Raw genomic sequence first — 24,178 nt, 5'->3', positions numbered from 1 at the left:
TAGCATCATACTTATGTACGATGCTAAGAGTCCCTGCCTCGCTGCAGGACAACTGTCCCGTACTGTAATCATGTTTTCAGTACGGGACAGTTGTCCTGCAGCGAGGCAGGGACTCCTAGCATCGTACATAAGTATGATGCTAGGAGCCCGGCTCCCTGCACTGTGTTCGGTCCGGTACTTGCGGCCGAAATACGTCCGTCAATTACGGACGTAATTAGTGTGTGTGCACATACCCTAACTGTCATTGTGACGTGACAGTCACACTGACAGGAAGCCTCGGAGGACCGGCAGGAGCTTGCTCCTCCGAGGCTTCCGTACATGGCAACCCGGAGGTCATTGTCTGACCTCCGACTGCCATGACAAGCATCGGTAGCCCCCACGATCAGTTCGTGGGGGCTGCTGATGTGCTTCAAACCACTTAAATTCGGCGACGGCAATCCGTCGCCGCATTTATGGGGTTAATTGCCAAAATCAGCGGCGATGGTCCGCTGACCGGCAAGGCTGGAGTGTCAGCTGTCGTTAGGACAGTGTGCGCCGGGAACTACTCCGCAATAGTACGTCTGGATGCGGGAAGCAAGCCCTGTGCAGGACGTACTATTGCGGATTAGCGCGTGAAGAGGTTAAGGAATTTATCAAGGTGTATAGTGAGCATTTTGACTTCACAGTTTTTTTGCTGACTTTAGTGGAATTAGGCCGTGAAAATGAAACTCTACGTTTTTAATAATAAAATGTAGTTTTAACTCAGATTTTTATATTTTCACAATAAATAAAGGAGAAAAAGCACACCAACATTTGTAAAGCAAACTCTTCTGAGCACAGCAATACCCCATATGTGGTAATAAACTGCTGTTTAGACCCACTGCAGGGTTCGAAAGGGAAGGAGCACCATCTGGCTTTTGGAGCTCAAATTTTGCTGGAATGGTTTGCGGATGGCATGTCACACTTGCAAAGCCCCTGCGGGGCCAAGAGTAGAAACCCCCAAAAGCAACCTCATTTGGGAAACTACACCCCTTAAGGAATCTATCTAGGAGTATGGTGAGCATTTAGACCCCACAGGTGTTTTGCAGTATTTATTGGAATTAGGCTGTAAAAATTAATATCAAAATTTTTTACACTAAAGAGTTGCATTTTTTTCATTTTCGCAAGGGATAAAGGATAAAAAGCACCCCAATATTCGCAAAGCAATTTCTCCCGAGTACGGTAATACCCCACATGTGGTCATAAACTGCTGTTTGGACACACGGCAGGGCTCAGAAAGGCAGGAACACTATTTGGCATGCAGATTGTGCTGGATTGTTTTTTGGACGCCATGTCGCAATTGCAATAACCTGAGGTACAATGGTACAGTGGAAGCCCCCAAGAACTGACCCCATTTTGGAAACTACACCCCTTTAGGCATTTATCATTTGCCTGGACATATGATAGGGCTCAGAAGTGAAGTGTGTTCCAATGCGCATTTGATGTCTACTTTGGTTATTTTCACTGCATTGACCCACAATTGCAGGGCTTTGAGGTGAAATAGTAAAACAAACCCCTTAGACGTGACCCTTATTTTAGAAACTACACCCCTTAAGGCATTTTAAAGGGTGTTTTGAGCATTTTGCCCCCACAAGTGTTTTTTTATTGGTACTGTTTTGGGGTACATGCGACTTTTTGATCACTATTTATTCTATGTTTTGGAATGGATGGTGACCAAAAAATAGTGATTTTGACATTGTCTTTTTTGTTTGTTTTTTTTCAGTTTTCATCGTGCGGGAAAAATAACATTATAGTTTGGGTCGTTACGAATGCGGTGATACCAAATATGTGTAATTTTTTTAATGTTTTTATTTTTTTCCTATAATAAAAGATATTATAGGAAAAAATGCAGTTTTTGTATTTTTGTATATAGTGCCACACAGCCCCCTGTAGAAAGCGCCACACACAGCCCCCTGTAGATAGTGCCACACAGCCCCCCTTGTATATAGTGCCACACAGCTCACCCCTTGTATATAGTGCCACACAGCTCCCCCTTCCCTTGTATATAGTGCCACACAGCTCCCCCCTCCCCTTGTATATAGTGCCACACAGCTCCCCCTCCCCTTGTATATAGTGACACACCGCCACCCTTGTATATAGTGCCACACAGCTCCCTCCTCTCCTTGTATATATTGCCACACGGCTCCCCCCTTGTATATAGTGCCACACAGCCCCCTTGTATATAGTGCCACACAGCCCCCAACTTTTTTTTAAATTGTGCTTACCTTGGCCCGTTCCTACGTGGAACAGACGTGGGCTTCACAGCCTACGGGTGGTACCCTTGCATAGTCCAGCATGATACAATGACTTCATCACGCCGGACTGTGCAGGGATTCTTCCCAGCGTCGCCTGCAGCCTATAGTATTCAAGTGTATCTGCATCCTGAGGACACAGATACATTTGAATGTGGCAGTCGCTAGCACCGGGTCCTCCCCCCTTTGCTAGCGACGCCACTGGCCTTGAGTGGGCCTGTCCTGCCAAGCCCATATGTGAGCAGAGGCGGGTGACAGCAGTTAGCGGTGTCGGGCTCCTTTTTTTTATTTTTCATTTGGTCCAGACCTCTGACGGCAGTACTAGTAGTTAGTTCGCCAAAATAAAAATGTGTAGAAATTAAACGATAATGTATTTGTACCAAAAAATGGTACCTACGTAAAGTACAACTCGTCCCGCAAAAAAACAAAGTCTCATACAACTACGTCATAGAAAAAATAAAAGAGTTATGAGCATCGGGATGCAAAGAGGGAAATCTATAAAAATTGCTTTGTCCACAAGGCCGAAATTGGACGTGTCCTTAAGGGGTTAAATAAAATAATGATAACAATATAAAAATAAACAAAAATTGTATCTCCGCATCCACAAATGTCCAAACTATCTGAAAATCTTCTTCCCACCATCTTCTTCACTAAATTTAAAGCTCTAATGTTTTAGACTTAATGTATTTTTTCTATGAAGATTAGCAAAATGATAAGCTTTATAGGCATATTAATTATATGTCTCCATGTTATATGAAATTAGATCACATAAGAATTCAACAACATTTTATAAGGCCCTGTTCAAATGTTCAGGAGTTTGCGTGGATTTCTGTGAAATTTTCCGCGTGGTTTTCAAATACGCGTCAATAACTCATATGTAATTTAATGACAGGATTCCGCTTGTAAAAGTTTATGGCTTTCTACGTACATGGGAATCCGCCGTAGATCAAACTGCAAATCCACAGCAGAAATCCAAGATAAGCCTCTAAATTTCTGCCGCAGATCAACGGGTTGGCAAATCCGAACCATGTAAACATAGCCTAATACATTACATAGTTAAATTGTCCAAGAATGAAAAAAAGATTTAGACTCTAAAGAGTCTGACAAAATTTTCTCTACTAAGAATTATATTATATTATAAAAACTTCAGATAAACAGTAAGTATAATACAAAATTATATAATGTAATCATAAAATAGTCTATCAGTACATATTTTTAAAGCATAATCTATATTATTTATGGGATGCATGCTATTAGATGAGACGTATTGGAATCAGTTGTCAGTATATACTTTATATAATACACAAAGTTTAGATTTTACCTTTACATGATTTTTGTTTGTGATAAAAATACATCTTCCCATTTTAGTGAATGTTTGCATTAAATAAGTCCAGGAGGTGACTTTACGGGAATGCATATGACTAACATAACAAATGCAGTAGATTTATCAGCTTATAAAGCTTAGACTTGGAAAGCCAGACCAGAATGCCTTCTCTAGAAAAATGAAAAACAGTTTTTTAATATTATTTGACCAGCAAACGCACCTTTTTTTTTACGGAGCTAGTTTGAGTTTTATATTTTTTTACTCCATGGTGCTGTCCAAGGTACTTGCAATGATCATTGATTCTATCTCAATTAAAATTGGGGATCCTTCTGTATTCCTTAGAGCATCAGGCACTTCTGTATGCATTAGGCACTAGAAGTAAGTAGTAAAACAGACATATTATATCATATTACGTATTACATTAAAATATAATAAAAAAGCAATATTTCCGCAAAGTAGTTTATTGGCTTCCTCTAGTTCACCTAAAAGCTCCTCCTAAATAAAAAAAATAAAAACTAAAATCTAATTGTAGCGGTGATAAATATATATGATGTTATAATTGACCTAACTTTTTTTTTTATATTTTTGTAGTTTTATTATAAACAACAAAGACACCTTTTTCAACAATGCCACAAGAAGTCGGATTGTACATCATATTCTACAAAGAGTTAAATATGAAGAGGGCAAAAATAAAATAGGTAAGTAATACTTAGCAACTAAAAATATCTGGGCACTGTGGCTATAAGATGGATTCTAAAATGCGTCACATATTATTTGACAGTGGCCTAAAGTTAAAGGGATTCTACAGAAAAATGTCAATGGAGCTAAACTAACTGAGCACTTTACTAATTCTATAACTTTTATAATATACAATAATGTATGCTCTGTTAAAACGGGGTCTTTTTGAAGTTATCTTAGAGGCCAAAGATGCAGGTAGGTTGAAATGTTTATTTGCATACTCACATAAAAACCTATATACATATCTCACAACTGTGACAGAGACCTGTAGATAGTCAACCACCTTTCGCCCCTCAGTTAGAGTCCTCAAGATCCACATTAGAAGACTGCACTTTAGAAAGATAAACCCGTCTTGTACTCTGTTAGTAAACCCCTTTGCTTTATGATGGAGTTATCATATAGGAAACTATATTTTACTTTTGTACTAGCCAATTACTGACATTTCAGGCAGTTGTTTATAAATGAGACACCTACTCAGAAAATAATTGATTGAGCTCTATCTAAACATTATACCTTTACAGCCCTTGACTGGGTAACTGGACCCGTTTCCCTGCAATAAAACAAAACTTAACAGTTATACATGGCTTGCCACTTGCTTCTGATGTGGCGGTTGGTTAGGTTCAACTATAAACTGTTCACGGACATGATCAGGGGACTGTAGAGTGCGTACACTCCTACCGGGGGCATGTGACTTCACCCACTCCCCTTCCCCATTATTGGCCATACCCTTTACCAAACCCCAGTCCCTATAATAAAACTCGGACACTTGGGTTGGATAAATTTGGCCACAGCAGCCATTTTATTTACAAACAAACATAATGAACAACAATTTACAAATAATAATAACAATGGAAGGGTAGTTCTTGGAGCTACAAAAGTCTGTCACCAAACAGCCCACCTGCATCGTATTTTACTCCCAGCCGTCACCCTACTGGCTCAGGGGCACCGTTATACCTGCAGTTGGCTGACCTAAACCGCAATCACTCCCCGGGACACCACCCAGCAGGAGTCAAAATTGACCAGACTACCAACCATAATAAATTGGGGAGGGACCATACCCCCGATTAATCCTCCCCCCACAGTAATTTACCACCAACTCCAAGGACCCCCAATCCACCATACAACTGCTGCGACATTGCAAAACTGTTCCACAGCATCCTCCGGTACCTGCGGAAAAACAAAAACAACGAGCAACAAAGCGAAATACCAAAATTGCCAACACAGACGAACAAAAACATTTAGGGCGGGACAAGCTTTCTTGTGCTGCTATGTGTAATGGCGGCGTCCTTCCTCTCTGCCACCCTTAAGTATACTAGCCTCGCCCCACTAACCTCCGCCCCCTAACCACCCCTCCTAAGTCCTTAACTCCTTCCCTGCCTACATCCCTGATCATGGTGGCCCCCCCTAGGGCATTCTGCCAGGTCCAGCCTGTACTTGATCAGGGACTGTAGAGTGCGTACACTTCTACCGGGGGCATGTGACCTCATCCACTCCCCTTCTCCATTATTGGCCATACCCTTTACCAAATCCCCATCCCTATAATAAAACTTGGACACTTGGGTTGGATACATTTGGCCACAGCAGCCATTTTATTTACAAACAAACATAATGAACAACAATTTACAAATAATAATAACAATGGAAGGGGAGTCCTTGGAGCTACAAATGTCTGAATCCCCCCCACAGTAATTTACCACCAACTCCAAGGACCCCCAATCCGCCACACGAACATACTTAGACACCTTTAAGTATGCAAGCCCCCACCCAACAAGAGGGCCCTTTCGATTCCTTCCTGCAAGCGCAGAGTCCACAGGTCAATCCCCACGGCCGTAAGGTGCACACCATCACCCCAGGCCATCCTCGAAGTCGTAATGACGCACGAAGACCCCCCCGTTTCTCACCACAAAACCCGAAACCGCCCGATTAACCTTGACCCGGGCTTTATTTAAACGCGACACCGACCTGGCATGCCACCAAACCTTATGCGGGACAATCTCCGACCAAACCACCTTAACTCCCGAGAAACTGGACCACAACCTGAGTAGATCATATTTAATATCCCTAATCAATTCCCGGAAAGGACGACTACCCAAATCATTACCCCCGACGTGCAAAACCAGGATATCCAGGGCCCTGTCCATCCGCGCAAACCTATGCACATCAGGCAACACCCGACTCCACATCATCCCTCTACTCCCCAGCCACCGCACAACTACCTCCTCCCGCCGAAAACCCAACTGGACGAACATCAGCCCGCTCCATCCCCCAATGAACGTACGAATGCCCAACGATCTACACCAATCAGCCCAAGGGACCTGGAAAATAAAAACCAACGGATTAAAGCAAAACTATGTACGGATGCAAGCGAAACATTGAGGAGGAGGGAAAAACGAGAGGGAGGGAGAGACAAGAGAGGAGGGATTACGACTGAATTATCACAGAAACTGAGGGCGCACATACTGCTGAAAACGGCGGGAATCCCACCAATCTATCCGCTTTACCACCTCCTCCCCCAACCCCCAAGACACCGCCTCCGTTGCCGCCCCAATACAAAATGAATGGGGGGAAAACAAAGACTCCTCCAATCCCAACTGTCGCAGACACCTACCAAAAACCCACGTAAACTGGTACTTGCACAGGAAGGACCCGCCCTTGTGACACAACAACTGTCCCCTCAGAACCGGCGAAACCACTCTGTACCCCACAAAGCATGCGACCGGGCACATCCTGGCCCCCCCTGGCCGCCCCCAACACCACTCTCTTACCCAACCCCCCTGATCCATCTTAGAACGCCGGATCCAGAATTCCACACTCCGATCCGTCAACACCACATCTTCCATCCTCAACCCCCCAGGCCTCCCTGTGCTGGGCGCCACCAGCTCCCCGACCCTCAGGGCCCCAAAAAACGCCCACGAGAACGCCAATCTATACAGAGTCACCTCGAAACTAGAAAAACAAATGTCACCCAACACCCCCCATAACTGTTCCAACAAATTAAAAGTCACTGGGCGCCGACGGTCCGGCAACATCCTCACCTTCCTATACCCCCTCAGGGCCTGGCCGACCAAAAAACATTTTGTAACATCCCTGTACCCCCGGAGCTTAAAACCAAAAGCCAGGGCTACCACAAAACGATTAACCTTGGACACCGACCAGCCTGCAATAGAGACCTGTCCCAGAAAAGCCAACAACGCCACAACCCGATCATCATCCGTCCTTACCCCATCCAGAGCTGACAGCCAACTTTCTCACTCCCGCCATGCAGAATCATAAGCAGCCCAAGTACCCGGAGCAAGCGAGGCCTGAATCAATCCTCCTGCAGCTCGTAACCCAGCCCCCACAGCCACTCCGGACAAGAGATCCCGTCCGCCTCCGCGTCCGGAGCTACCATCTGGAAACAGTCCCACTGCAAGCGAGAAAGAGAATCTGCGATGTCATTCTTGATTCCCGGCACATGAACCACCACAACCCAAGCGTTCAACGACAAGCAACGTAAAACCAAGTGTCTCAACAGCCGAACGACCGGGGGGGGGGGTGTGAAGCCGACACATTATTAATAGCCCCCACCACCCCCAAGTTGTCACAATGAAACCGGACCTTGCTGTCCCGAAACCTCTCACTCCAAATTTCCACCGCCACTACTATGGGAAGCAGCTCAAGGAAGGCAAGGTTCTTCACCAAACGCAACTCCGCCCACTTCTCCGGCCACCGAGCCGCGCACCACTGTCCCTTGCAGTAAGCCCCAAATCCCACACCCCCCACAGCATCTGTAAACAACTCCCAAATCCACGCTGTCAACCACCGGGGACATGATCAAGGACTTCCCATTATAACAATGCAAAAACTCAAACCAAACTGCCAAATCCGCCCTCAGCTCCTTAGTCAGACGAATAAAATGATGCGGGGCCGACACCCCAGCCATCACTCCCGACAGCCACCTGATAAAAATCCGGCCCATGGGCATGATCTTACAAGCAAAATTGAGCCTTCCCAACAAGGACTGCAATGCACGCAAAAATCTTACGCAAATGCCTAGCCCGATCCACCTACCTCCGCCCGCAAAGCCACCAATTTATCCTCCGGGAGCCGACACTCCATCCTCACAGAATCAATGGTGATCCCCAAAAAGACCAGAGAGGAGCTAGGCCCCTCTGTTTTGTCCTGGGCCAAAGGCACCCCGAACCTCTTTGCCACCCACTCCATCGTGCTCAACAAAGTAGAACATACCGAAGAACCGGCCGGACCAACACACAGGAAATCGTCCAAGTAATGTATCACCGACGAGGCCCACGCCACATCGCAAACCACCCACTCCAGGAAGGAACTAAAAGCCTCAAAATAGACACAGGAAATCGAACACCCCATAGGGAGGCAGCGATCCACGAAATAAGCCCCGTCCCAATAACACCCTAACAGCCGTATGCTATCAGGATGCACAGGGAGGAGGCGAATAGCCGACTCAATATCCGTTTTCGCCATTAAAGCCCCCACCCCATAACGGCGCAACCGCTGCATCAAACGATGTGTAAACCGCCGAGCAAAGTTCCGGAGAAATCCCATCATTAACCGATCGCCCCCGCGGGTAAGATAAATGATGTATGAGCCTAAACTTATTCGGCTCCTTCTTGGGCACCACCCCCAGCGGTGACACCACTAGATCCGGTAATGGGCAACACTCAAATCAACCGATACCGACGTTTTTCTTCCTTCTCCTTTTTGCTTTCAAACCATTTCCCTTTATCTAAATTAAACTTCTCCACTGGCAACAACGAAAAAATGTCAACATATTCGTCCCTCCATATTTTTTCCCTTACTTCAGGCTGCAGATGTGCCCCCAATGGGCCCTCAAAACAAACATAGACCTCGCCCTTCGCCTTATCATTCAACCGTACATCAATTCACGGCCCCATTCTTTTCCGTCTGCACCGACACAGCCACACCCGATTCCCTAGACAACCCCCCAGCTCCACATGGCGTGCTATCCACCACTTCAGGCCCCACCGACGGCCCCACCCACGCTGAAACCGGGGACGGGGAAACCAACGCCCCACCTCCGCATCGTGCCAAAAGCTCACGCACACAACCCAACAATTCCCGAATCCCCCCCCCTCACCAACCGCACTCCCTGGAGTCCCCCCGCTAAACCCCGGCAATCCCGTAGGCGCAAGGGAACGCCCATCCCCCACCCCCGGGGACCAAAATATAGCAGGCAACAAAAAAGTAGGAGACATCAACTCACCGGGCTGCGCAGGTGCTGTGTCCCCACCAGCCGGGGCGAAGGATCCATCCAGACGTCCCTCTTGGTTACCGAACTCCCAGTCGTCAACTTCATCCTGACCAGCCGGCCCAGGACAAGCGCCGCACACCTGACATCCATGACCCTCCAAGGGAGCGCTCCAGACTAGCGCAGATGAACTGGGCCTCTCCGCCCGTCTGTCGGGGGCCTTGTCCACCCCGCGGCCCGCATGTTGCCGCCAACCTGCCCGCCGTGTCACCACTGACCGTGGCACACGTCTGGAACCCGTGACATCATCCTGGGGACAGACGGGCCGCCCGACTGGATCATCGCCAGCACGGCTCACCGCAAGTCCTGGATCCCATCGTCTGGAGGCAGAGGGTGGTCCCAGCTGCAAGGCCGCCTGCCCCCCCACCTCCACTGAGCCAGGCCGGCTTCCAGGATTCCTCTCAGACCGGGCCATCCTGCTACTGGCGGCCTGAAGGGTCCCTCGTGGGGCTCCTTACCCTGCGCCTGGCTCGCGGAATTACTTCTGGGCTCAACCTCTCCGGAGGCCTCGTGCAACGGGACCGCCGCTGGGGAGGAGATGACGGCACCGCCTGCTCCCCGGATCCAAGCACCGACACTTCCTCCGCTCCTGCCCCTGGACCAGAGGGCTCCACTCGCTCCTCGCCTCATCCGCTCACCGCCGAGCTCGAAGCCGCCGACAGCAGGCCAGAAAGCCCCAACCCCTCCGCCAGCCAAGCCATGCCTCATTCTGCCACTGCCGCCCGGAGCTGAGTGAGTAGTGCATCTATGCTTTAAAGCAGTACAGGACAAGCTTTCTTGTGCTGCTAGGTGTAATGGCGGCGTCCTTCCTCTCTGCCACCCTTAAGTATCCTAGCCTCGCCCCACTAACCTCCGCCCCCTAACCACCCCTCCTAAGTCCTTAACTCCTTCCCTGCCTACATCATGGTGGCCTCCCCCTAGGGCATTCTGCCGGGTCCAGCCTGTACTATCCTTGCAATTGCAATAAATAGGGTTCCTATATCTTGTATCCCAAATTGTATTACTGCAGAAATTGTAGAGAAACTAATACTTTTACTAATTACTATTAAAAATAATAATTTTTTAAATATTAAAATTCATAAAGGACTACTATTAATTCTATGTAGCTCTAATAATACAGTCTCATATGTCCAGCATACCATCAGTGCTGAATGGGATCTTTGCACTTCTGAGGAGACAGGGGAGGATTGATATTGTGAAACGCATAGAGAGCAGCTAAAATCAGAGAATTAATGCAGTTATCAATGCTGAGTAAAATGTTATCAAGTGATCTATATATGTATTGAGTAAATATTAGGAAGGAATGTGGTGATCAAGGCAGGAAAGACAGAATTGGAAATAGCAGTATTAGGCCGAACTGGATAGGGAAAGCCTAATGTTCTTGCTGCTGATCGCTGATTATCTGATCACAGTCTGATATTTCTGATCACATCTGATATAATGCTTTGGCATAGTTAGTATACTTTCTCGTACATTCACGTACATGCATGTCAGAATGCGGGAAGGTGGACTTTCCCATGACGTGCATGTACATGATAATGCGAGAAGAGTCTAATGATATTTTTTAATGTAAGCCTAAGTTTGATCATATTGCCTGCATCTTGGAAAGGGATAATCTCTCTAAGGCTGGGTTCACACAACCTATTTTCAGGCGTTAACGAGGCGTATTATGCCTCGTTTTACGCCTGAAAATAGGGCTACAATACGTCGGCAAACATCTGCCCATTCATTTGAATGGGTTTGCCGACGTACTGTGCAGACGACCTGTAATTTACGCGTCGTCGTTTGACAGCTGTCAAACGACGACGCGTAAATGGACTGCCTCGGCAAAGAAGTGCAGGGCACTTCTTTGCCACGTAATTTGAGCTGTTCTTCATTGAACTCAATGAAGCACAGCTCAAGATTTACGAGCGTCTCAGACGGCTCGCAAAATGCGAGGAGGAGCATTTACGTGTGAAACGAGGCAGCTGTAAACAGTCTGTCTTTTCACACGTAAATGCCTCTCATCGTGTGAACATACCCTTACTGTAACTTCTATAGGAGTTGGAATACTGAGATCCTTGTATGTGACGCGTAAGTTATATTATAATAGTAAGGAAGGAGTCAGTGGCGTAACTACTGGCGTAACTACCGCTATAGCATCCGTAGCGGCTGCTACGGGGCCAGCAGCATGAGTGGGCCCGTGCCACCCGCCGGCACGGGCCCCCCTTCCCACGGCATATAGTTTGTCCTACAAAAGACATGCATCCCCTATCCACAGGATAGGGGATACATGTGGGATCGCTAGCAGCAATAACGAGAATGGGGGACCGAAAGTCCCCTGAAGTTCTCCATGACAAACCTCGGACTTCCGGGGTCTGTCTGCAGCTCTATAGAAATTACTTCCGCACCGGTCGCGCTTGTGCGCATGCATGACCAGCGCTCCTTTCATTTTTATTGAACTGCGCAGAGGCCGGAAGTCCGAGGTTTGTCATGGAGAACTTCGTGGGACTTTCGGTCCCCCGTTCTCCTTATCGCTGCCAACGATCAAACATGTATTTGTCTTTTGTAGGACAAACTATAGGTAGTTTTTTTTGGGGGGGGGCTATAAGGCGTTATCTACAGGGGGGTCTGTATGGCGTTATCTACATGGGGGTTCTGTATGGTGTTATCTACAGGGGGGTCTGTATGGCGTTATCTACAGGGGGGTCTGTATGGCGTTATTTACAGGGGGGTCTGTATGGCGTTATCTACAGGGGGGTCTGTATGGCGTTATCTACAGGGGGGACTCTGTATGGCGTTATCTACAGGGGGGTCTGTATGGCGTTATCTACAGGGGGGTTCTGTATGGTGTTATCTATAGGGGGGTCTGTATGGCGTTATCTACAGGGGGGTCTGTATGGCATATACAGGGGGGGGACTCTGTATGGCATTATCTATGGGTGGGGTCTGTATGGCGTTATCTACGGGTGGGGTCTGTATGGCGTTATCTACAGGGGGTTCTGTATGGCGTTATCTACAGGGGGTGTCTGTATGGCATTATCTACAGGGGGTCTGTAAGGCGTTATCTTCCGGGGGGTTCTGTATGGTGTTATTTACAGGGGGGGTCTGTATGGTGTTATCTACAAGGTGGACTCTGTAAGGCGTTATCTACAGGGGGGACTCTGTATGGCGTTATCTACAGGGGGGTCTGTATGGCGTTATCTACAGGGGGTCTGTATGGCGTTATCTACAGGGGGGATATGGGGCTGTAAGACGTTATCTACAGGGGAGCTGTAAGGCGTTATCTACAGGGGCTGTGTATGGCGCTATCTACAGGGACTGTGTATGGTTCTATCTATAGGGGGGCGCTGTGTGGTGGAATCTATAGGGAGGCACTATCTACAAGGGGGGCTGTGTGTTACCCAGCGGAGGGGGGCCCCAGTCAAAAGCTTGCTATGGGGCCCAGTCTTTCCTAGTTACGCCCCTGGAAGGAGTAATTATAAAACCTAGCTTTTATTAAGCTGTTAAAACGTGGAACAACACACATTTGTTGGTAAACATACACTAACATACATAACATATAAGTGTCAAATAGGCAGCGGGTATTGGTTCCCTTATTCTATAGTTTGATTTGGCTCAGGGTGTAGTCAGAGTCTTCTTAGAGGATCGCACACTAGCCCTTTATAATGTATTGTGGTCAGATCTGCATTCAGGCTCAAACGACCTGTGAACCTGAAACTAATCCCTATTGCCTAGATAGTTAAATTCACTAAGTAAAGAACTCCTACTCCTCCTGTGACTCGTAAGTTAATTTTACACCTGTGGATAACGAAGACAATTCCTTCATATGAAAAGTGGCTCTCTTGTCTGGTTGATACTATAATTCAAGAAAAGGTATATTTATGGGTCAATAAGTACAACGTCTTTGTACTAAAAAATAAAACAAAAACTCAGTAGAGAGGTTCCTGGAATTACAGAAACAGCCGAGCCAGTGTTCGCCACACCAGGTGGGGACAGGTTCGGGGGATTGCCATTCACGAGATCTGGAACTGGGACCCGCATCTATCAGATGTTTGATAGCTTGACAATCTTCATCAGTCCTATAGAGAATGAATGATGTGACAATGTGTAATCATGACAATCGCTCCATTCAAACAAGGGGCTTGGGACCCATGTTTTCATGATTGGTGGTTGTTATGATGGGACAACCTCTTTAAAGGGGTTGTCGAGGATTATTAAAAAAATAGCTACCTTTTGTGAATAAAATGCAATAGATTCACATGGTATAATCTACTGTTCTCATCTGGGGAGGGTACAGACGCCTTAGTTGTTGTCTTCTCGTCTGAATAAATGAAAAACATAGCTTTTCCCATGTGTTACTGTAGCATGTGCTATTTTTTTTATTTTTAACAAATTGTGGAAAGGCCATTCTTGTACATTTTATTACCCAGCTCTGTTTTATGATATTATTTATAGCAGGATTGTGGTTTGTAAGCACTGTAATGCAATTTCAATGCTTGACATAAATAATACAGATTAGAGAAGCTCTTTGATATAAATGCAACCGTGAGGGAACTAAATTCTTCCTGCAAAGAAATTACAGTTAAAGTGGTAATTGCAAGGCTTAAAGAAACCTGAATTTGAGTGCATTAATATGCATAGTCGAAAATTGCATTGCTGACTCCCTGGTCCCCAGAGGGGAATACTTCTTGACAGTAAAGTAGGCGTCAGCTTTCCGGAATCATTTCACCACATTACTGAGGAACGATTTTTGCCATACTTTAGTCTTTTGACTTGCATGTTCCTGTAAGACTCATTTTTGATTTCCATGTTATCTGAGTCCTAAAATTTACATACAATAAAATTAAATCATCAAAATTTGTTTTTTATTGTGTAAAGATCATTTTCAATTTTTAAACATAAAGATAAATTATAAATATGCCATCTGTTTAACTTGCAACTTCCACGGGCAGCTATTGCTTTATTGTTGTTGTATTATATGAATCTAGAATTTTATTCTCTTAGATCTTCTGGTAAGGTTTAGTGTACCAGTCTAGTTGCTTTCGACAAGACTTAAGGAAGATTACGCATTGTCTCATGTTACCTTTAATACATAAATACACAGACAATCTGGAAAGGCGCCTCGATTTAATTTCAAGCTTTTATATCCATGCATGCACACTACTGGCATCATTTAGCAATGGACAGTTTGTATATAGAGCCAATCATAGATGGTCATGGAAACGCATTACTTTTCTTTACCACGCCACCTCTGTTCTTGGTTTGAACATTACACAATTCCCTGCAGTCCTTGGGTCATAAACACTTTTTGTCCTATAAAACAAAATGACCATTATACAATGTGTATCCTGTCTATTATTATTATAATTATTATTATTATAGAATGTTAACTATATTTCAGCAATTTCATGGGTTGTTTTGTTTCATTTAGCCTCAAAGCCATAGCAAGAATTGAGTCCAGTGCAAAAACTTTACCTGGATAACTGTCGACAAAATAATTTTCTACAATATGAGATTATATGTCAAAATATAAGATCTATACACAATAAAGAATAAAATAAATATTGAAATGAATGTTAGTAAATGAAAGACGTCATAAGAACAAGAGACAAATGCAGGTAAAAAAAATTGATCTTTTCAAAGGCGCTGCTGTGTGGTGAGAATAATGTGGAACGAAGTCCCGGGGTATTGGTAATAAGTTCAATTTATTGAGAGTGGCTACGCGTTTCGACGATGAACAATCGTCTTCCTCAGGCCATGTACATATCAGAAAAGACACATCTTATATAACATGTAGGTACAAATTAACATAATTGAAAAAACCGCCAAATCTGACGGGGTCAAGGTGCGATCTTGACGTCACTCCCGGCTTTTTTACTCCACAGTGTTCCCATCGTGGGGCTATAAGTGCATAATGTATTTTGACATACAAGTTGAATGTTTATTCATAGGGATGAGGTACAGTTAAAAAATGAAAGTAATAAGTGAAAAATGAATGAAAGAAAAAAGTAAAGAATGTAACTGGGTTTGGAGTTTTGGAGTGAATGAAGCCGGGACGCGGCCTCGTTACCAGGACAACCAGAGATCATAGCAAAGAAGCGAGTTGATAGAACTGTGCTTGCCGTAGGTAAGATATTGAACCCATTAAAAGTTGTTTAAAAGACATGTATTACTTAAATAAGAGAATGCACATGAATGCCGTGTCAGGCATAGGCATTGCATATATGGCTGTGCTGATAAAACATTAGGTAGCTAAATTTAGCGTGGATAGCAACCTGGTTCGGTCCTGATTTAAGTTAGAGTATGCAGCATATTTTAAAACTGGAATGTAAATTAATATGAGTGAGTTTGGAGTGTATGAAGCCGGGACGCGGCCTCGTTACCAGGACAACCAAGCGGAGATCATAGTAAAGGAACAGATTGATAGCACTATGCTTACCATGGGTAAGATATTGAACCCATTAAGAGCTGCTTGAAAGGCATGTATTATTTAAATAAATAAGAGAATGCACAAGAATGCCGTATCAGGCATAGGCATTCATATATGGCTGCGCTGATAAAACATTAGGTAGCTAAATTTTAGCGTGGTTAGCAACCTGGTTCGGTCCTGATTTAAATTAGAGTATGCAGCATATTTTAAAAACTGGAATGTAAATTAATATGAATGGGTTTCGGAGTGTATGAAGCCGGGACACGGCCTCGTTACCAGGACAACCGAGCGGGGATCATAGTAAAGGAGCAAATTGATAGTGCTATGCTTACCGTGGGTAAGATATTGGACCCATTAAAAGCTGCTTAAAAGACATGTATTATTTAAATAAGAGAATGCACATGAATGCCGTATCAGGCATAGGCATTCTTATATGGCTGCGCTGATGAAACATTAGGTAACTAAGTTTAGCGTGGTTAGTAACCTTGTTCGGTCCTGAACTTAATTAGAGTGTGCAGCATATTTAAATGTAAATTAATATGAGGAACTTATTTTTTTTTTGAGGAACACTCTAATTAAGTTCAGGACCGAACAAGGTTACTAACCACGCTAAACTTAGTTACCTAATGTTTCATCAGCGCAGCCATATAAGAATGCCTATGCCTGATACGGCATTCATGTGCATTCTCTTATTTAAATAATACATGTCTTTTAAGCAGCTTTTAATGGGTCCAATATCTTACCCACGGTAAGCATAGCACTATCAATTTGCTCCTTTACTATGATCCCCGCTCGGTTGTCCTGGTATCGAGGCCGTGTCCCGGCTTCATACACTCCGAAACCCATTCATATTAATTTACATTCCAGTTTTTAAAATATGCTGCATACTCTAATTTAAATCAGGACCGAACCAGGTTGCTAACCACGCTAAAATTTAGCTACCTAATGTTTTATCAGCGCAGCCATATATGAATGCCTATGCCTGATACGGCATTCTTGTGCATTCTCTTATTTATTTAAATAATACATGCCTTTCAAGCAGCTCTTAATGGGTTCAATATCTTACCCATGGTAAGCATAGTGCTATCAATCTGTTCCTTTACTATGATCTCCGCTTGGTTGTCCTGGTAACGAGGCCGCGTCCCGGCTTCATACACTCCAAACTCACTCATATTAATTTACATTCCAGTTTTAAAATATGCTGCATACTCTAACTTAAATCAGGACCGAACCAGGTTGCTATCCACGCTAAATTTAGCTACCTAATGTTTTATCAGCACAGCCATATATGCAATGCCTATGCCTGATACGGCATTCATGTGCATTCTCTTATTTAAGTAATACATGTCTTTTAAACAACTTTTAATGGGTTCAATATCTTACCTACGGCAAGCACAGTTCTATCAACTCGCTTCTTTGCTATGATCTCTGTTTGGTTGTCCTGGTAACGAGGCCGCGTCCCGGCTTCATTCACTCCAAAACTCCAAACCCAGTTACATTCTTTACTTTTTTCTTTCATTCATTTTTCACTTATTACTTTCATTTTTTAACTGTACCTCATCCCTATGAATAAACATTCAACTTGTATGTCAAAATACATTATGCACTTATAGCCCCACGATGGGAACACTGTGGAGTAAAAAAGCCGGGAGTGACGTCAAGATCGCACCTTGACCCCGTCAGATTTGGCGGTTTTTTCAATTATGTTAATTTGTACCTACATGTTATATAAGATGTGTCTTTTCTGATATGTACATGGCCTGAGGAAGACGATTGTTCATCGTCGAAACGCGTAGCCACTCTCAATAAATTGAACTTATTACCAATACCCCGGGACTTCGTTCCACATTATTCTCACCACACAGCAGCGCCTTTGAAAAGATCCATTTTTTTTACCTGCATTTGTCTCTACCTAAGCGGTCCCATCTGGACACCGACTCGGATCTGGCAGCAGCACTGTGGATATTATACGCCTTGAAACCTCCGTTTTCTGGTGAGCACATTTCTCGTCATTGTTTCCTCACCCCGACCTACTGATCTACACAAGGTGGCGCCGTCTTTTTCTTCTATTATTGTCACGAGAACAAGGAATGCTTGAAAAGTATATATTTAACACAATGATCAATGGCCATGGAAACCTGCAAGTGAATGGGGCTAAACTGCAAAACCAAACACAGCACTTGGACAGATGTGGCGCTGTTTCTGGAAAAAAAAGCAGACTATTTTTATTTTTAATAACACTGGACCTTTAAGTGTACCTCCTTGACCATCTAGAATATTTGAGAGTATTTTGTAGCTACTTTGCTAGAAGCTACTTTCCACATGCAAATACTGTAGTAGTAAAACCTTGCAGAAGTTATACAGCACATACATTGTAGCTAATTATGGGAGGAAAAAACATTCCCCTGCAGACATAAGGCCATGTTCAGAGTGCAAAATTTTCACATAGATTCCGAGCCGAAATCATGTGAAATCCACGTCCCATTTTTTTCAATGAGAAATCCGCAATAATGTTCACAAATTTATTTCTTACATTTGATTGACATACAGTTAGCAAATGTATAATCTAGCAGTTTTGCTTAGAATTTTAATCATCTCTTTTGGTATTTCCATTAGTTGTTAACTCCCTACTGAGAAGTTGAATAAAAGTAAAGCCAAAAGAAGAACTGTCAACAGTAGCTTGACTTTTTGTTGATGGCTTCCAAGTAGTCTCACATTTTTGCTACATTACAGTACATATGAAAAGAAACTGAATGAAGTGAAAAGAGCAATAAGATAATTAAGATATATTACAAAGATATTAGTTTTATATTATCTCATTACAAAGCCAATGTTAGTCAAAGATAGAGATTTCGGACCAAATGTAAAGTTTGGCCTGCACAACTATCATTCAGACGGCATCAATGGGCAGTGTGTTCTTGGCAGTAGACATAAATAGAAGAAAGTTTTCAAGTGGGAAAACAAAATCTTTCCATATTCTACTGTGTATGTGCTTTTAACTTCAGTAGTGTCTGCTATTACGTTTCTGAATGCATGAAATGCAAGCAGACATTTTCATAGGTAGTCGATACAAATGAAAGTTTATCATCACTTTCTGCTGGGTCTGCCTTTTACTTCTATTTAAAGGGAGGTGAGTTTTCCAGTCGTGGGATCTCTTTATCTCAGAAAATGTCTTTTTTTGTCCTTTTGCACTGCATAAGTGATTATATTAGGTTTTTTTTATGCATCTTGACTTTATAATGATAATAAAGGTGTTGAGATTGTTAATGTACTGTTGATGTGGCATGACTTGTGGTTAGGACAATCAATAAGTGTTTCCATCTGACTGATCAGATCTTGGCCATCAGCATTTAGACTAAGAAGTTATGACCCACTAGACAGTCATTCGAAATATATCATGCAGAAATGAACATTCAAATCACATTGCTATAACTAAACTGTGAAAAATAAAATCATAAACACACTACATGGTTCCAACAAACAACGTCATTCAAACACTAGGATTAGGGGCTCATGTGTAAGGTGGTAATATTGCTTTGTGCAAGCTCCGAGTTATAGGGAGGTGTAATACGGCACAGATAGAAGTCTATGTTGCCCTACTGTACCTCCATATTCCTCCCATTTCATACTAAGGGAAGAGGGTTTATTTTTCTGTCAGATTCATATGCATTATATCTGATACCGTATTACAAAGCATTGCTTCTAGGAGAGTATAAAATAATAATATGACGCTTTACCAAGGAACAGTATGGCAGCACAGGGAGCCGAAGGCACTTTATAGAGGATCGGTCACCTCTCCTGACATGTCTGTTTTAGTAAATAATTGAATTCTCCGTGACATAACAATATTAGAGCATCTTTTCTTAGAACTCTGCGTTGTGCGGTTCCCCTGTTATTCTTCATAGAATATTATGAATAAATTGATAACTGGGTGTTACCAGTTGGGGGTATGTCCCTACACAGACTGGCAATGTCCAATCAGTGTTGACAGTCTCAGACTATGTAGTGACATGCCCATTGACAAGGTAATGGTAACACCCAGTTATCAATTTATTTATACATTTATTCCAGGAATAACAGAGAAACAGCACAATTTAGAGTTCTAAGAAAATATGTTCCAGAATTGTTATTTCATTGAGATGTATTTATTAAATAGATAAGTCAGAGGAGGTGACAGGTCCTCTTTAAGGGCTTGTGCACACGGTAGAAACAAGTGTGTGGAGCCTCTGTGGTGGCACTGTGGCCTTCCATGTGTATGAGTCCTCCAAATTCTTAGGATCGGCTATATATCCCATGTAAATTTCTCACCATGTTTCATGATTTCACAGTGACCAAATACTGTACTGTGTTCTATAAAGTTGACAATGCATTTATAAACGGGCAGACACTACAGCAAGTGAAAGATATCACAAAGCAGGAAAAAAAATACTTGTAAAGGCTTCTTTTAATTTTTTTCCTTTTATATTTATTTGATTTTCACAGTCAATAATTCCAATGTTTTTGCTGTCTTGTTGAGGTGCTGTCTCTTCTGTGGCAAAAATTCACCAAGAAGGGAGAGCACAATAAGATCCCGAAAGTTCTCTTCCATTGTATCCATATTTTATTATATCAAACTCCTAAATGTAACAATAGCCCATGTTATTGTTTCTGTATGAGCTTACCAGGCTGTTTTCAGTGTACACTCCATATCTACTTAAGGGTATATTCACATGTGAGGTTTTTGCTGCATCATTTTTGAAATGTGGAATTTACTGCATAATTTCCTAATTTTTACAACAATTTCGACTTTAACTGCGGCTAAACTATCCCAAAAATTGTACATGTGAACATACGGAAATGTGTCACCCGTTCCCGTTGAATTCTTCTTGTTGTTAGAGAAATGTCCCCTGTCCCTCTGAACTTTAGATGGTCATTGACAACACTGAATTTTCTACTAAAAGGTCTGTTTTTCTTTTCTTAGGACTGAACCGATTGCTTTCTAACTGTACTTATGAAGCCGCATTCCCTTTACATGAGGTATAATCTTAGTCTAACATGTCCATGCATTGTCATGAGATAATTTGTACTTGTTAATTGAGTCAGTTTTCAATATGTACAGTCATGTAATGAATATTGTTATCTAGCAAGAGAGATCTGCTAAAGAATTACAGTTAGGGTATATTCACACCTGGCAGAATTTTTACAAAAATTTCTGCAACTGTCACATTCATCTGAATGGGGTTTGCAGAAATCCATGCACATGCTACAGACACAGATTCAGATATGTGGAGCAGATTTTCAGGTCACAGAAATTTCTACAACAAATCTGCTGCATGTGAACATTTCCTTAACCCCTTGGCGACATCCGACGTACAGTTGCCATCATAATTTGGCGCGGGCTCAGTAGTTGAGCCTGTAACATACGCGGCTGATGCCGGGTGTTCCAAACAGCAGACACCCTCCTGCAACGTCCGGAATCGTAGATAACTCTGATCCTGGCCGTTTAACCCCTCAGATGCCACAGGCAATAGCGACCACGGCATCTGAGCGGTTAGACAGGGAGAGGGCCGTGTCCTAAAAAGTCCAATCTATTACAATTCGTTTTTAATGAATGCCTAGGAAAAAAAACAATTTACAATGCAAGCATTGTTGTTTTTGGGTCACTTAGCTTCCAGAAAAAAATGGAATACAAAGTGATGAAAAAGTCCTATGCACACCAAATTGGCACCAATAAAACTACAGCTCACCTCGCAAAAAAAACAAGCTCTCACAATGCTGCATCAACAGAAGAATAAAAATATCATGGCTCTCAGACTATGGCGACACAAACCAACATTTATTTTAAAAAATAGTTGTTTTTTTTTAAAAGTAGTAAAACATAAAAAAACAATATAAATGTGGTACCACTGTATTTGTATTGACCTGCAGAATACATTTAACATGTTGTTTTTACCACACTGTAAAGACAGTAAAAATGAAACCCAAAAAACAATGGTGAAATCGCTGTTGTTTTTTTCCATTCCACCCCAACAAAGAATTTCCAGTGCATTATATGGTCCAATAAATGGTGCCATTAAAAACTACAACTCAACCTGCAAAAACAAGCCCTCATTGGCTATATAGATGGAAAAAATAAAAGAGTTATGGCTCTTGGAATGCAATAATGGAAAAACTAAAATGAAAAAAATTGTCTTTGTCTCCAAGGGCTTAAAGGATGACTGCTTTGGATACTCCATTTTTGTTAGAACGGTCCTCCAAAGTGTCCCATGGCTGTATCAGCTGTAATCTGCAGGAAAAGTGTTTTATTCCCATGCAGCGCCACCACAGGGAAATAAAGCATTTCACAGTGGCCATGGAATTCAATGGGCTGTTTGTGTTATCCAAGGACATTCAGGATGCTCCATAGAGATGTCCTCTGTAGCCACTCTCCACTCTGGATGATAGATGGGGGGACCTGAATGAGGGAATTCCCTCTTTTAACAAAGAATGTCCTAATTTTAAAATATGTTTTCTTAAAGAGGACATGTCACTTATCTTGACATGTCTATTTTAGTAAATACTTGTATACCCCATGACATAACAATTCTAGAACATATTTTCTTAGAATGATGCTTTGTGCCATTCCTCTGCTATTCCTCCTAGAAATGTATGAATAAATTGACAAATGGGTGTTATTATTTTCCTTGTCAATGGGGCGTGTCCTTACACTCACTCCATCAGCACTTATTGGACATTGTCAGACTGTGTAGGGATGCACCTTCAACATGTTACACCCAGTTGTCAATTTAGTCATGCATTTCTAGGAGAAATACCAGAGGACCAACACAAAGTAGTGTTAAAAAAAAGATGCTCCAGAATTGTTATCTCATCGGGAATACAATTATTTACTAAAACAGACATGTTAGGAGAGGTGACCAGTCCCCTTTAACTAGATAAACCCTTTAATTTATATAAGCAAATAATGAGATTCTAAATAATACTAAATGGGGACGTGTGACCTGCCTATGTACAGTTACCGTTCTAGAGCGTTTTTTATTACTTGTTCATTTAATACAACAATATTCTTATAAACATATAGAATAAATGTTAGTATATTGGAATTGGACCAGAGTATGGTGCCATTCATTGTACAAAGCTACAGCTACACACTTTCACATTCTTGTAATTAACTTCTTTCTTGTCTCATTTGTCTTTAAGGGAGGTTACAGAAGCAAAAATTCAATAAAGACCCATGGAGCAGAAAATCACAGACATCTTCTTTTTGAGTGCTGGGCTTCCTGGGGGGTATGGTACAAATACCAGCCTCTGGATCTCGTACGGTAAATCTAAGTGTCTCATTCTGTGGCAGCTGGTGTTTCTAACAGGTTTCATTTACTTTTCACTTTCACTGATATCTTACTTGACAAGCTATTCTGTCCCTCTGCTTAAAGCTGTGATGGCTATGCGTAGGGAATATACAAAGAAGTGATTATTGACTACCTGGCAGAACGAAGACGTATTGAGACAAATAACAAAAATCTAAGAGTAAAGTTGTAGAACTTAGCTGGTTAATAACAAAACCCGCCAGTGCCGTGGTATAATGTTTTCAACTGTCAGTCAGAATAAACATGACGATTAATTATTACTGTACATATAGAGAAACAGTTACTATAGCAGAAGCTTAACAAAATATAAACTCTATTTGTTCGGTAATGGCCAACTGATGTACCAAAAAATCCAACACAGCAGATCAAAATTTTAACAGGTTATCTTTCATTAATGGGTGGTTTCTGCACAAGAACATTACCAAATAATGCGAGATAATTTACTGAAATTGTGAAATTTGTCAGTTTTGGCCAATTTTTATTGAATTTGTATGGTGACATTTAGATTTGTTGGTCCATTATTGAAGGTAACTTGAATTCTTCATTTTCCATCATGGTTACGAATTTTGGAAAAAGTATTTAGATTTTTCTGAAATTGTTAATAATGAGACAGGAGGTGTGTTGTAAACTTCCTCAGCACCTATAGGCATTGTAGCTAAACTGTAGTCTCAGATCACAGCTCTGCCCTAGCTGAGCTGAAAAAACTACTGCCACACAGCTAGAACTGCGGAAAAAAGAGGTAACAATCACCTATACATAATGTATTACATTACATTACTGCCATCTTAATTATCATTATTCATTAGG

General features: G+C 42.7%; 1 protein-coding gene across 3 annotated transcripts in view; it reads left to right on the top strand.

Annotated features, from left to right (window-relative positions):
- The window catches only part of ANO4 (anoctamin 4), a 257,106-nt gene that overhangs the window by 177,792 nt on the left and 55,136 nt on the right, over positions 1-24,178 (top strand). For all 3 annotated transcript variants that reach the window (XM_075856701.1, XM_075856699.1, XM_075856700.1), the window contains 3 exons: positions 4,186-4,292; positions 20,989-21,044; positions 23,205-23,326. In XM_075856701.1, the coding sequence (XP_075712816.1) occupies positions 4,186-4,292; positions 20,989-21,044; positions 23,205-23,326 (285 nt within the window). The remainder of the gene's footprint in view (positions 1-4,185; positions 4,293-20,988; positions 21,045-23,204; positions 23,327-24,178) is intronic.

The sequence above is a fragment of the Rhinoderma darwinii genome, chromosome 3 (genome assembly GCF_050947455.1).
Source record: "Rhinoderma darwinii isolate aRhiDar2 chromosome 3, aRhiDar2.hap1, whole genome shotgun sequence".
Lineage (NCBI taxonomy): Eukaryota > Metazoa > Chordata > Amphibia > Anura > Rhinodermatidae > Rhinoderma > Rhinoderma darwinii.
This window is presented reverse-complemented; position numbering and strand designations above follow the sequence as displayed.